Source organism: Phoca vitulina, unplaced genomic scaffold, assembly GCF_004348235.1.
Source record: "Phoca vitulina isolate PV1807 unplaced genomic scaffold, GSC_HSeal_1.0 scaffold3, whole genome shotgun sequence".
Classification (NCBI taxonomy): domain Eukaryota; kingdom Metazoa; phylum Chordata; class Mammalia; order Carnivora; family Phocidae; genus Phoca; species Phoca vitulina.
The window spans coordinates 24,986,077-25,000,525 of NW_022589706.1; the positions used below are offsets into that span (position 1 = coordinate 24,986,077).

A 14,449-nucleotide genomic window follows, 5' to 3' on the forward strand; every position below is an offset into this window, starting at 1 on the left:
GTGTAGCTACCGTATGTCAGGCAAGGTAGGATATCTCAAAAACAGCTACCTGATGGGCCGACTCGATATAGCAGTAACTCTAGAACAGACCGCATGTCCTTCCAACAGATCTCCATAATGGAGACCTGACAAGAGCTGGATATGCACTATTATCTTCCATGCCAAGTTATATTCTCTGATGAGCACCTGGCTTGCAGGTACTGTGTGTTAGGAAGGGCAGAGATACCTACTCAATCCATCAGACTAGCAAATGGCAAGAGTAACAGTGTTTTATGGATACTGATGAGCCTTATCCAGGCTCTGGCCTGAACTGGTGGCCCCTCATTTCTACAAGCAAGTTGTGAAATGTCTACATATAAAGCTGCAATTTCTGTGAAAAAATAAGTGAGGGTGGGCTCTAGACCCCAAATTTCTTTCGAACAAGGCAAAAATGATTTTTTTAGCCTGGAAGAAAATTGTAACCCATTTATCAGTTGCTGGCCATGGCCATATGGTTTTGAGTAATTAAGAGTATCTACTGAATTCATTGGCACAAGTGGACTGTAAAATGTACAGCAGAGTAACAAAATAAATGTCCATGCTCTTGAGAGCTTTTAAATATGAAACAACTGTGTTTCTTATTAAAAATATTTGTGGTGACATTAAGCCAATTTTTCAGACTGTATTTAGAATATACTAAGAATATATCTAATTCCTCAATGCTCCCTCCGACCCTGAGATTCTTATCCCCTGAATTGGAAAGCAGAGTTTAAGAATCTCCAGTTAAAAAGCAAAACTACAACCCTGTGATTCTCATATGCAGCCAATGTTGAGAAAAACTGAATCAGACAGCAGAACCAGCTGTAGAATCTAGACAGGATGAGTCTGCAATATTTAAATATCAGGATATCAACAGCTGCTTCTGCCTTCTGTAGAGCACAAGAAAAGGCATGCAGTGATTACACAAAAATCATCTTAAATCATTAAGACCTCTAGTAGACTTTCCAAAGGAGGTGAAACTTGACCAGATCATTGACAAAATCCAGACCAGCTTGATCAGGTACACCTCTCTGGCTTCAGTTCACTCATTTGCAGGATGGAGAGAACAGTAGTACCGACACTTCTTCAGGGTGGGGAGGATTAAATCAACCCATTAAATATGCTTAGAAGAACACCAGGCAGGCAATGAGTGCTACACAGACCTAGTTAGCTACTGTTATCATTCTTCTTAGTTTCTACTTCTTGGATTTGAAACCAAGTGAACATATTATCTATGAAAAAGCTAATTACAAGAAAACACATATTTAAGATAACTAGCAAGCATATATAAATTTTTAAAAATGGGGTGGAAAAAATAAATAAATAAATAAATAAAAATGGGGTGGAAGGCAAATGTTAAAAAATAAATTACCCTTTAACTACAATCTGATTGTAATAGTCTCATTTTGAAAATAGGCACAAGTCAGGGACAAGCCACACTTTTCGACACTTAAAATGCTGTAAGCTGGATAGAAAAAAACAGGAGCATGAAAATTCAGCAGGTAGAATATTACTATGGAAAGCAAAAAGCTAAAAACAGATTCTGAACAATATCTTACATTTAATTTGCTATCACAGAATATGGGATCTCAGAAAGCATGAATCCCTCCATCAGCACTACCGTAACAATGGTACTGCTTGGCGAACAGATCTGGACAACCTGCGAAGGTGGTCGTCACCATGTCGGCACTGGGAGTCAGACCTGGGGGAGAATCCTGGCTAAGCCATTTACTGGCTCTCCGACTACTACCAAGTTACTTACTTTATCTAGACCTCAACTTCCTCATTTATAAAAACACAGTAATATCTACCTTCTACAGCACGGTTGTAAAAATTGAGTGCCACATAAATGAAGGGTCTAATACAAACAGACAATTCTTTCATTTATGAGTTCTAAACCCAGAATTTGTCTTCAATAAAAGTATCTCCATTTTATTTATTAGGACTGAAAGTACTCACACCAATGATTCTATAGTATATACTCGGTTTAGAATGAATGGTAAATATTTACCAAGATGCTGAAATGGGTTATTTGTATGAATTTGTAACAACAGAACCTGGTTAAAACTACATTTTGAAACTACATGGCAGAAGAGCAAAATAAAAGTTTGATTCCTAACCGGGAAAATTAAAGAAGGGTTTGTTAACCCCAAATTTGCTGAAATCTCAAACCTATTTTTGGAAATACTGGATGCCAGGTTTCCATGCCAGAAATTTAAGAACTTGGTGCTTAAACATTTGTTGAAAACAGATGTGGCATTGTATGACATTGGCACCACATTTCCGGGGAAACACCAGATGCAGAGTTTGGCCAGATACAGAACCCAGAGAATCTGAGGCCACCACCTACATCCTGCTGCTTCTTTCTTTGCTACTCAACCCACAGCCCTGTGAGGTCTATTTAAATTCTATTAGGGTTTCATTCCCGTGCCAAACACCGGGAACATTATGTAGGGGGAACGAGGGGGAACGAGTCTCTTGTTATACCCTGATCTGAAAATGTTTAATCAAGTAAATTTATATAGTTAAATCCTCAATGCCACAATTATCATTAAATGGATACACAGACCCACCAAGCAAGACATCTGGTTGTAACAAATTCACTAATATTAACATGATCCTGAAAAAAACTTATCACAAAAAAAGATAAAAAAAAAAAATAAATGGGGGAGGCTGGCTGTGGGAACAACCTAACAAATGGAAACCAAAGCCAATTATCTTAAATGTGCCTCACATCCATTTGCAGAAATTTCATTCAAATAGCAACACCATGTATGTAACACTACATATACTTCAGTGTACATTCAGATTTATTTCATTTGAAATTTTAAATACTGGGTTATATACTACATCCACATCATCAAGGCAAATAAATTTATAAAATAATTATTTGCCAGAATATAGAAAATCTATAAGCTTTGAAATAAAAAGCAGTTTAATTATAATAAAATTTCTACACAATAAAAATTAACTGAAGAATGAAAAGTAAGCGATAGCTCAAAAAAGCAGTTACAGAAAATGACCTGACGATTAATTATCTTTATTATATGAAGAGCTTAAAGAAATTGTCAGGAAAGACAATAAAATCCCAATAAATAAAAGGAAAAAGAAAATCAAGAGACAATTCACAGAAAAGAGAGTAACTTAAAAACAAATTGAAAAACAAAAAATGGTAAGCTCTATAGACAAGAAAAACAGCTGTAAATGACCGCTCATTCAACAAGCTTCATTCTGCAAAATGTTTACTGAGTGTCAGCTACGGGCCTGAAACTCCTGAAGACCTAACAGTGAATAAACCATCACACCATTAATTTGAGAATATAAAATTACAACACGTTTAAGGTTAAAATCAAGCTGGTACCTAGTTCATGTAGCTAACAGCATTTAAAATGTAAACAATTCTTTAGGAAAAGGTCATAAAAGTCCATGCCAAAAATAATAATAATAATAATCAGAAAGGAAGAAAAGGCTACATACAGAAAGCCACCAGAAGTCCCCCTTATTTATCACGATGTGCGATACCCACAGTGGAAGGTGAGACCCTAAACAGAAGGCGTCTTTTGGTCACTGCTATACCCCTAAAGCCTAGAGCAGTGCCCAGAAATGAGAAGGTGTCCAATAAAAATCCATTTTGTAAAATGGATGAATACAGAAACACAGGGAATTGTATGTAGTATAAGCTGTATAAACTGAAACACAACTCATTTTAAACAAGTTCAAGTAACACTGGAGAAAAACTATCATAATTATACTGCAGGCATGTAAAACATAAGAACAATATTTGTAAAAATTAAACACTGCATTTGTGAGATGGTGTTAAATAAAGGGATGGCGTGTAATTTATGTGATAACAGCGCCACAGTGTTTTACAACTGAGTAATTAGGTAGAGAATTTGTGTCTGTTTCTACATTGCCAAACTCCTTTCTAACAAATGTTTTTACATATCTCTTCATAGTTCTTTTCAACTTTTTACAACCTATTGGGCAAGGGCGGGGGGAGGGGACATGATATTCCCTAAGGCATTTCTCCTACTCAGTAGAGAACTACTGCAAATTTCAGTTCCTACAATCTACTAATGAATGAAAGGGAAAGACAGAGATGAAAGAAAAAAATGAATCTTTGAACCAAGCAATTGGGAAAACAAAAAGTCCATGTTAATTCCATAGAGTTCAGACCTGTCAGTGAAGTGTCCATAAGGAGATGCAGATTGGCATCCCCCTAGCTATCATCATACCATTTCTGTTAAAAAAGAAGGAATTTCAAAAACAAGCAAAGGCAATAATTATGATAGCCTGTTCTAACAGCTATTTTAACTTAGTTACTGATTCAGTAGAAGGAACAGATTTAGAAAAAGGTGAAAGAATTACTGAAAATATATTTGTAGGGATGCTTGACACAGAATCTTAAGGACACTTTCTAGAAGTAGAGAAAAAGCTCTGGAAAAGATTAACAATAATCCACAAAATTAGAGTACACTTCCAGACAGACAGAGTTGAAGGAATGTATGGGAAATAACAGTTTCAAACTGTTTTCCAAACATTGTCCCCTTTATGCTGAGTTTGCAAATGGAATTTAATGTTTGCACTAGATCATACTCTGGCAATAAAAGTCTACATTAAGAAAAAGGGATTAAATGATACTGTAGAATTCAATTTAATTTAAAAATTGAGATCTTAGCGCAAAAAAAAAAAAATACCAGTAGCTATAGTTCAGAACTATGCACAATTAGTAACAATTCTTCAAAATTTCAAAATGTATTACTACTAATCATGATTATCTTAACTTTGCACTTAAATGTTGGCACATTTAAAAATGGGAAAAGATCACTTCCAAATGAAAGTTAATCACAAAAAGAGGTATGATAGTCCCAAGTTGCAGGATGATGAATTCAATGCTGCTGAAGGCTATTTTTACACATTTTCCAACTCCATAAATATCTTGCTCTCTTTACCTAGATGCTTATCATTTTTTAAAGAAAAAAAAAAAAACCCTTAGAGCAGTGTTTTACTGTATGTAGTTTCTGATACATGTGGAGGCCTTATATAAATGTGGATTCCAACATTCTATCCCCAGAAATTCAAAGTCCACAGTCTGAAATGAGCCCAGATATCTGGAATTTTAACATGCAGTTTACATAATGGCCTTAGGAATAGTAAGCCATCTCTCTTCTTTACATGATGCCATTTAAACCTAAAGACATTAACTTAATTACCTGAGCCAATTAGTAGCAGAGAAAGAATGAAAACCCGGAACTGCTAGCTCTGTCCAATCGTCTTTGCTCTAAATCAATGTTGGAGCTTCCTTTTAAGTAACTCTTCAATATATGCTACCTTTCCACCTTTATCCATTATGTTTCCTCTCTCTGGAGTGACCTCCAAAGTAAATTTGTAAAACTATGCATCAACAGAAGCAAGAAGAATGAAAATAATTCATATTTAGGGTAGTGTAGGTCAATTTTCCTTATTTTTTATTCTATTCACACTACAAATTATGTGGGCAACAAATTCACTATTTTTTTTTTAAATTTTTAAAACTGAAAATAGTTTAGCTTTGATGCATGGAACTCAATTAGATCCAACGCAAATTTAGATACAGAAGTTCAAAGCTAACACCTCTCATTTTTTTTATTTTTTATTTTTACTATAGAAGTATGATTGGTATGTTATATTAGCTTCAGGGATAACACCTCTTACACTTTTATAAGTAAATTTTTTTCCATATTTAAAAAAAGCACAAAATTACCTAATGTGTTGTATATATAAAACTTCTAGAAGTAGCACTGAATGATTACCTTTTAGTGCTTTTCTTAAATGCAAGCTTAAAGCCCCCTGCATTCAGGAGAAAGCCTCCCCATTTAGCACATCACCCAAGTTCTTCACACAATCTGTTCAACCATGTGAAAAACCAATAGGCAACTTTCCTCTAGACAGAAAGGCATACACCAGGATGTAAACACAGATAAAACTGGAATGATAAGTTAGGGCCTAAACATAGAAGGCCTTCCTTAATTTAACCATCCAGTCTTCAGCCAACTAGTTTTTTAAGACTTGACTCAAGATCAAGTCCCTGAAGACCCAGCTCCATATAAAATGATAAAAAATTTTTAAAACTAACACATACACAAGCAACAGTATGTACTTTTTAAGGGTATATATAAAGGCATGTTAATGCATAGAAAAGGACCTGAAATATACATGCACTGAAAGTAGGTTTATGTCTCAAAAGATGAGGAGGGGTCCAGCATTAATGGTTTAACTTTTAAGGAGAATGTATTCATTACTTGTGTATGTGGAAGTGTTTCTAATCTCCAGACTTCATTAATCGCCCTTTTTTGCACTTCTCTACAACTCCTGCATAAGCCTAATAAAGCACTGGGATCATCATCCATCACAAACAATGATCTTGTCAGACTTTTCTTCCTGGAAGACAGGACTTGAGTCCTAAGCAAGCGAACCACTTGCAGAATGCCTCACCTGGTAGAATGTGTATTACTCAATACACACTTATACTCCGAACCTCCTAAGCAGCTAAGTTATTCAAGGAAAGAAGCTTAGGCTATTTCTAAAAGGTCACAGGCCAGAAATTTTCAACATACGCTTTAAAAAGAAAGTTTGGTATAGTTGCTAAGATGCTACACTTAGAGTCATAAAGTTCTGGTTTTGTTATGCATGACTATCTACAATCCTTACGCAATCTTGATTTTCCTCATCTATAAAACATGGAGGAGAAGATCTTCGTCCTACATTTGTGGGCAAGATTAAAAGGAAATGTTTATAAATTAATTAGCACAATACCTGGTACTCACCAGTTGATAGTCATTCTTATGCTTTTTATGTTCAATTGCTAATATTAAAGCAATAATTTCATACAATTTCTTTCTAATCAGAGAATGTTAATAAAACTTTAAAAAAACATCTATTTTGGGAGAATAACATAAACTCAGACAATCTAGCTAATGGAAGCGATGAAACTAATAATGTGAAGTCCATCAAATCCATGCAAGTAAAAAATGAATACCTCAATCTGGCAGAGTAACTTACATACCAATAAATGCAAATTATGCATTTTTAAACTCCATTCCAATGAGAAAAGTTTTAATCATCTCACTTCAGACTGAAAATGTTCATTCAGTTCATACACATTATAAGCTTTACATCACTGTTATTCTTGAGGAATATGTTAACTATCCAAGTTATTAATATGCCAACAATGCTCAATGATGCCTTCCACAGTTAATTGGCTAAAAAATCTTATCCAAAAAATATAATGAATAAGATCACACTGAAGTTCAGAAGATGTTTTAAAGATCTATAGTTAATATTTTTGAAACTAATGTTTGTTTTGAGTTGACATCTGTATTTGTTATGAAAACAGTCAGTATTTATATCCCACCCTAACATAATTCATTATATGTCATTAATGAGTTCATCTTAGATCAGATATCCAAAGCACACCATGCAATTCCACAAATTACTAAGCATCTAGCATATTCTAGGCTAAAAGATTAAGAATTCATTCCCCAAAAGGGGTATTTTCTTATACATACTGAAAACCCGCACCTGGGTGGCTCAGTCAGCTCAGGTCATGATCTCAGGGTCCTGGGATCGAGCCCCACATCTAGCTCCCTGCTCAGTGGGGAGTCTGCTTCTTCCTCTCCCTCTGCCCCTCTCCCTGCTTGTGTGTGTGCATGCATGCGCTTGCTTTCTCTCTCTCAAATACATAAAATCTTTAAAAAATATATAAAATAAAAATCAGATATGTTAGAGAAAGGGAAGTCTACAGAATCAAATAAAGTTAACAGAATTTGTTAGAACTTTAATACCAGTCTCCTCAAAACACTGAACTTCTCTACTAAGTCTTTCTTATATTAACCAAATTCAGTAAGTCAACAACTCAAGTCTACTTCATTTATATGTGGTGTATGTGTATGTATGTGCATATATGAACCACTTGCCTATAGTGAATTATTTCCTCTGCAAGCAACATATCTACTTTAAAAAAAAAAAAAATGCTGGAAACTCAAGAAAACATGTTACCTGTGCCTACTCTTATAATTTTCTATTACAAAAGAAACACAACAGGTGCAGAACTGTGCCTATTTCATCAACAGCTGTAATGGTTAATTGGTTCTTGATTGTTACCTCATATAGTGTTATAACACTTCAGCTAAAGAATACCCTTCAAAAATTATTTTCAAGATTTTATTTTCCCAGTCCCTTAAAAAGGTGATGTCTAGCTTCAAATTTGATGTAGATTACTTTCCTGTCACTGAGGAACTGAGAAAATTCAACAAAACAACGCTTTCTTTGTTACATTTGGTGCAGTACTCAAGGCAAAAGCAAGGCGCTATAAGTAAAAACACTAATAAGTCTAAAAAAGCCACAGTTGTTAATGTAATCAAGGCACCGCCATTTGCAATTACTGTAACAGAGCTCACCTGTTCATTTTTGCAAAGCCACACGCTGTTTCCACTTAACACAGTAAAAATTTTGGCTTTATACCCTCTCAGTTCAAGATATCCACATTTCTCAGGTGCAGCAGCTGCTTGAGACTGCAAGGCAGGGGACTGTGATTTCAGTGCATTTAATAGTATGCTGATCCAGTCATTTCTCTCCTCTGAAAATGAAGACAGGAGAAAATACATACATCCATACTCATATAAATTATACAGGCACAGAAACACGGGCAAAGGATCTATTTTCCCTGTAACACATAATTTACAGATTCTTTCCCACAACCACAATCTAAATGCTACTGCAGTGAGAGCCCAATGGCCCAATTCTGTAAGAGAAAAGAAATAACACTACCCAGGTGTTCTGTAATCAATACTACTGGCCCCACCTCGGACCTTATTAGAATGCAAAATCTCAGGCCCCACTCAGGACCTGATGAATCAGAATCTTCAGTTTAAGAAGATCCCCAGGTGATTTGAATCCATGTTAATATTTAAGAAGCACTCTTATAGATTATTCATGAGATTGGATTTTCTCTTTTAATAGAAGTAATACTGACACGAGTTAACAGATTTTATCTGGCAATTAAGTTGCTCAAAGGCCCAGAAAATCTTACTTCTGTTACTCAGAGCCTACTCTACTTAAGAGTATGCTGACTTGATATTCACTCATCCTTCCATTCTCACTACAGTAACAACAGCATCTCATTTGGTAAATTAAAATTTGGTTTTCTCCCTCCACAAAAGCTAAGTGACCTTCAACTATGTATAACACACTGTGTTACAGACACAGGACTCTGATATAGTCCCCAAAGAGCAATCAAAGTTGTAAGTCAAGTTATATATGAACATAGAACACAGAATACCATAAATGTCATACAAACAATATCAAATAAAATATGAGTCAGTTCAATGGAAGTAAGTCATTTGCTGAAGGTCATACAGCAAGTTAGTATTAAAATTAGGAGAATCAAATGTTTTAACTCAGACAACTGTTCTCAGCACTATGAAAAAGAAGTATTTGCGCTAGGTCTTGGAATGAGGAGCATTTGAAAAGACAAAACTGGAGTTTGGTGAAGGAAGAGCAGAACTTTATGACTCTAAGCAGAGAAGAACACAAGAACAAAGGCAGAAAGAACCAACATCTGCTCAGAGACTAACTTATAGATGAGCATATTGATAATTTTGAACTCAAGAGGAAATAGGAAATATGGATAGAGCTTCTGCAGTACCTGTATGGAATTTTGCCTCCAAACTTTTTTACAGAGGGAAGAGAAAAAAAAAAAAAAAACTCAGGATTCTTAGCAAGGAAATGACATGATTAGTATGATGATAGGTAGACCAAACTGGAAGCCTGGGGAGGATCAGGACTAAGGCAAGAGAGGCTTGAAGTACAATGAAAATGTAAACAAAAGCATATCTGAAGAGTCAAGACCTTAAGTGACGGAAAAAACAGCTGAAGTTTTAAATATGTTTGACAGGTATTCACAAAAAAATATAAATTATCAGAATAAAAGTTAGCTTAGTACAATAACTTGAGCAAAGAAGGTGGAAGATTCCATTTTATTAACAGAACCACCTCAGGTTTTCAGTGCCCTAGCATGAGCATCTAGGTGGACAGCAATGCGTGAATGAAGGTAACCTACACAAAAGAAGATCCATGGAATTAGATGTTTAATGTGAAAGGAGAAGAAATGGGACAAATCCTGAGGTACAACTCTATCTATGAGGCAAGAAAATGGGCTAGCAAAAAACAAAGAAGTGATTATCAAGGCAAAAGGAACAAAACAAAACAGGCTGAATTCCAGGTAGGAAAAATTATCAAGAAGGAAGAAGAAGGGAAGAATAAGCAGAGCTCAAGCTTGGAAAACTGGGGTAGTATCTCAGATCTAAGGTGTGGAAAGAATTACTCCATTATGGATTCAAGATCTCTAGATCTTGGTCTAGGTCTCCAGATTAGACTTGCTCCCATTCAAACAGAACCCTAAGTTATTTTATAATGAGCCATAATTTTTAAATTATCTTTATTTTTCCCTCACTTTCCAAACTACTAAACACAGTTTTGTCTTTAATGACCAAGGCCAAAGTATTTATTTAAACTCATTCAACAATGCTTTACTACAGGTATTACATAGTCCCCAGGTAATAGTTCCCATGGATCAGGAAGAAATATTTACCCAACTTCCCCAGCATCATTAGAAACTAAAACACATGGAAATGTCTCCATTTTATATCTACACGAACAGATCCAGACTGCACTAGGATAATTTATATTTTCAGGAACAACAACAAACCTTCCATTGGTTATTACTTGTGATCATTAGTTTCACACAAGATACTCCTGCCAAGTAAACAACACAATGTTTTTTGTTTGTTTATATTAATCTACATAAATCATTTAGTTTGAAATGTAGGTCATATTTTTATTGAAAAGAAACCCAACTTAGTTTTTTTTAATTTTCTTTCAATTTTTATTGACATATAATCAACAGTGTTCTATTAGTTCCATGTGTACAATATGCTTCAAAACTTCCATACGTTACTCAGCATTCATCAAGGTAAGTGTACTTTTAATCCCCTTTACCTATTTCACCCATCCCCTCCCCCACCTCCCTTCCGGCAACCACCAGTTAGTTCTCTGTATTTAAGAGCCTGTTTTTCTTTCTCTTTTCTTTCTTTTTTCATTTTGTTTTGTCTCTTAAATTCCACATGAGTGAAATCACATGCTATTTGTCCTTCTCTGATTTGTTTCACTTTGTAGGTCATAACTTTATAAATTAGGCCAAAGTGTTTGTGGCTTCTACCTTGCTCTCAGTATGTATCTCAGTTTCTCAGGAAAATAATTTGAAACTGGCAATTGCATCTGTTGGACTTAAACATATGATGGCTGCACCTAAACAAATGGTTCTCTTATAGCCTAGAAGTATTGTCTAGCTCCTGAGGGCCTCATTTACTAACAGGACGTAAACAGTCATGAATAAGTATGAGAATTAATAGTAACATTCAGTTTATTCTTAATTACCCATGCCAATGGAGATAAACAGTGATACAGATCATTCAAACACAATAAAATAGATTACAAGCATCATTGATATTTGGCTATGCAACGTGTGTGTCCTTAGACACGGGGAATATGCTTTGATAAGTCACAATATTCCAAATCAAATACTGATCTTCCCTTGGGCTAAGTGTCTTGGGCAAAGCTAGTTATTATACTAGCTTCTGCCTGCTCTTCACACCAAGGTGCTTTTATTCTTTCCAATAACAAACATTTACTGTCTGTCTTGATCTTAGCACTGTGCTAAGCACTATTCCTTAGAGAACTGCCCTGACCTAGATATAGCTTTGCTCAAAGTAGAGCATTCCAGGTTGGAAAAAGGAAAAAAAAAGGGGGGGGGGGGGAGTAGAGAAAACAAAATCACCACTTTCTTATAATTATGCTAGAATATAAATAAAATAGCAATTCCCTCAAACCAGTTCTTGAGGTTTTCAGGAATGTATGCCAACTACTGTAAGAATCAAAAAAGTAAAAAAATAAACAAAAACCAAAAAGAGACAATATTGTCTGACCACTAGATTTAGCAGTAGGCATATTCATTAGTAACATAAAGGACTGATTATCCTAGGGATTACTACATAAGGGCTGTGTAAAAGATTAGTAACAGAATCTAACAAAGTCTAGATGGACCTTTACTTTTGATATGCTAATATAATTGAACTAAAGATTCCTCAATGTAACCCATGATCAATTTCAGAGAAGGAAGTATTTGCACACCATGACTATTCATGAAATCAATAGCCATTCATTTGTACAAATATTAACTGAGTGCCCACTGGGCTTCAAGACCTATTCTGAATACCAGAAATGGAAGCGTGAACAAGACAGACCACAGCCTTAATCTCCTGGAGCTTGCCCTCTTGTGAAAGGAGGAAGGCAATAAAACATAGATATATAATGTATTACACAGTGACAAGTGCAATGGGACAAAGTAAAGCAAGGGATGAGGGACACAAGAAGTGCTACCTTATACTTGATACTAGAAAAAGCCTCAGAAAGAAGGCAATGGTTAAGCAAAAGCCTAAAGGAAATGGAAGTGATAGAGCAAGTCAGGAGGATGGCTGCAGGAAGAGCACTCTCAGATGAAGAAAGCAAGTGTCAGTGCCCTGGGGTTGACATGCGGGTTTGACATGTTCAAGAGCAAGAGAAGAGCTGAAATGTAGTGAGCGAGGGAGAGCACGGGAGGAGACAAGGACAGAGACCAGAGCCAGATCACGTAGCGGCTCTTGGACGTAAGTATTTTACTCTCAGGGAGATGGAAAGACAGCACAGCATCTGAAGTGGACTGACGTGATCAGACTTCCTTGATGCATGATCGCTGACAGCTGTATAGAAAACAGGACTATAAGTCAATCAAAGGAGTTTATTACAATAACCCAGAGAGAGGTGGTGGCTTGCATTAGACTAGTAATGACAGCGGTGTCAGAATCGATCAGAATCCAGATATATTTCCAAAGTCAAAAATGATCAGATGTGTTGATGGGCTGGATGTGCGATATGAGAGGAGAAAGATTCAAGAATGACTCCACAGTTTGTGACCCATTACAATAGTCGGCCAATTTATACAACGGAGAACTTTTAATTCCCCTGGCTTTCCCTCCACCTAGTAAATGTTCCATTTACAATGTTCTAAAACATTAAATATTCTGGGCACCTGGGTGGCTCAGTGGGTTAAGCGTCCAACTCCTGATTTTGGCTCGGGTCTCAGGGTCGTGAGATTGAGCCCTGGGTCAGGCTCCACGCTCAGCGCCAAGTCTGCTTAAGGTTCTCTCTCTCTCCCTCTGCCCCCTCCCCACTGTGCTCTCTTTCTCCCTCAAAACAAAACAAAAAACAACACTGACTATTTCAAGACAGGCAAGTCTGCTTGCCCACAATAACTAAGGGAAATTTATGGGTTTCTTACCAAGTGTTCCTTAAAACAAACAAACAAACAAGCTTGGCATCATCGCTGCCACTGGAGGGCTGTAAGATGCTGTCTGGAAACAGAGTTGAGTGGAAAAACACCTGCCTGCCTCCCAGGGATCCAGGACCAGCTGAGACAGACAGGAACATGAGACTGCAGCTGAAACCCAGCACTGAAAATGGCCCAGGAACACAAATGACCACTCAGAATTCTTAAGCCCTTTCCTCACTGTAAGAACTGCGAATTCAAAACATCACCTGCTTTTTGAAGTCATGCATCTGCGTGTGTGACCACAGCTGCCAGGGGAATACAGACTGGAGAGAGCATTAGCTGTTATGACCCTATGATCAGCTCCAGTCGTTCTACTTCAGGACAAAGGAATCCCACTAAATTTTTTATTTGAGGAAGAGTATTTTTAAAATGTTATTATTTCAACATAATTCACTTTCAACTAAGAGCATAACAATACTTCACTAGGAAACCTGGGGGAATTGAAGCCTTTGAAAATTTGTGGGGAAAAGACGCCAAATGACAATCCTGTCTTAGCAATGCCAATGGGCAATGCAACAGTTTGGCAACAGGGACCCTGGCTTCAGAGGAGACAAAGGATAGGCCATTCAGAACCTTCTCACCAAAAATGGAGAATTCATTTCTGCTAGGATATCAAACCATTTCCCCTTTGTGTTCTAAACTTTTGTCTTGCTTCTTGGTTAGACTGAAGTAAAGTTTCTTTTGGCTTAAAAGTTAAGTCAAATATTTCATAAGCCATTATGACTGATTTCTTAGTTCCCCCAAAGTAAAAAATAATCAACCATCTGTATACGTGGGAGGAGGAAAAAACAATAAAACATACTTAGTATCTTGTTGAAGGTGTCATACTAAATATATAGACACACGTATACTTATTTATACACACACACATCTCTACATTTACCTATCTTTAAAAACGTTAGTTATGACATTAAAATGACTTTTTTTTTTTAAAAGATCTTACTTATTTATTCATGAGAGAGAGAA

The 14,449-nt window shown here is 36.2% G+C and overlaps 1 protein-coding gene across 6 annotated transcripts in view; it reads right to left on the minus strand.

Annotated features, from left to right (window-relative positions):
* ARAP2 (ArfGAP with RhoGAP domain, ankyrin repeat and PH domain 2) overlaps positions 1-14,449 on the minus strand; it is a 183,932-nt gene that overhangs the window by 116,629 nt on the left and 52,854 nt on the right. For all 6 annotated transcript variants that reach the window (XM_032400158.1, XM_032400159.1, XM_032400161.1 and 3 more), the window contains exon 9: positions 8,457-8,635. In XM_032400158.1, the coding sequence (XP_032256049.1) occupies positions 8,457-8,635 (179 nt within the window). The remainder of the gene's footprint in view (positions 1-8,456; positions 8,636-14,449) is intronic.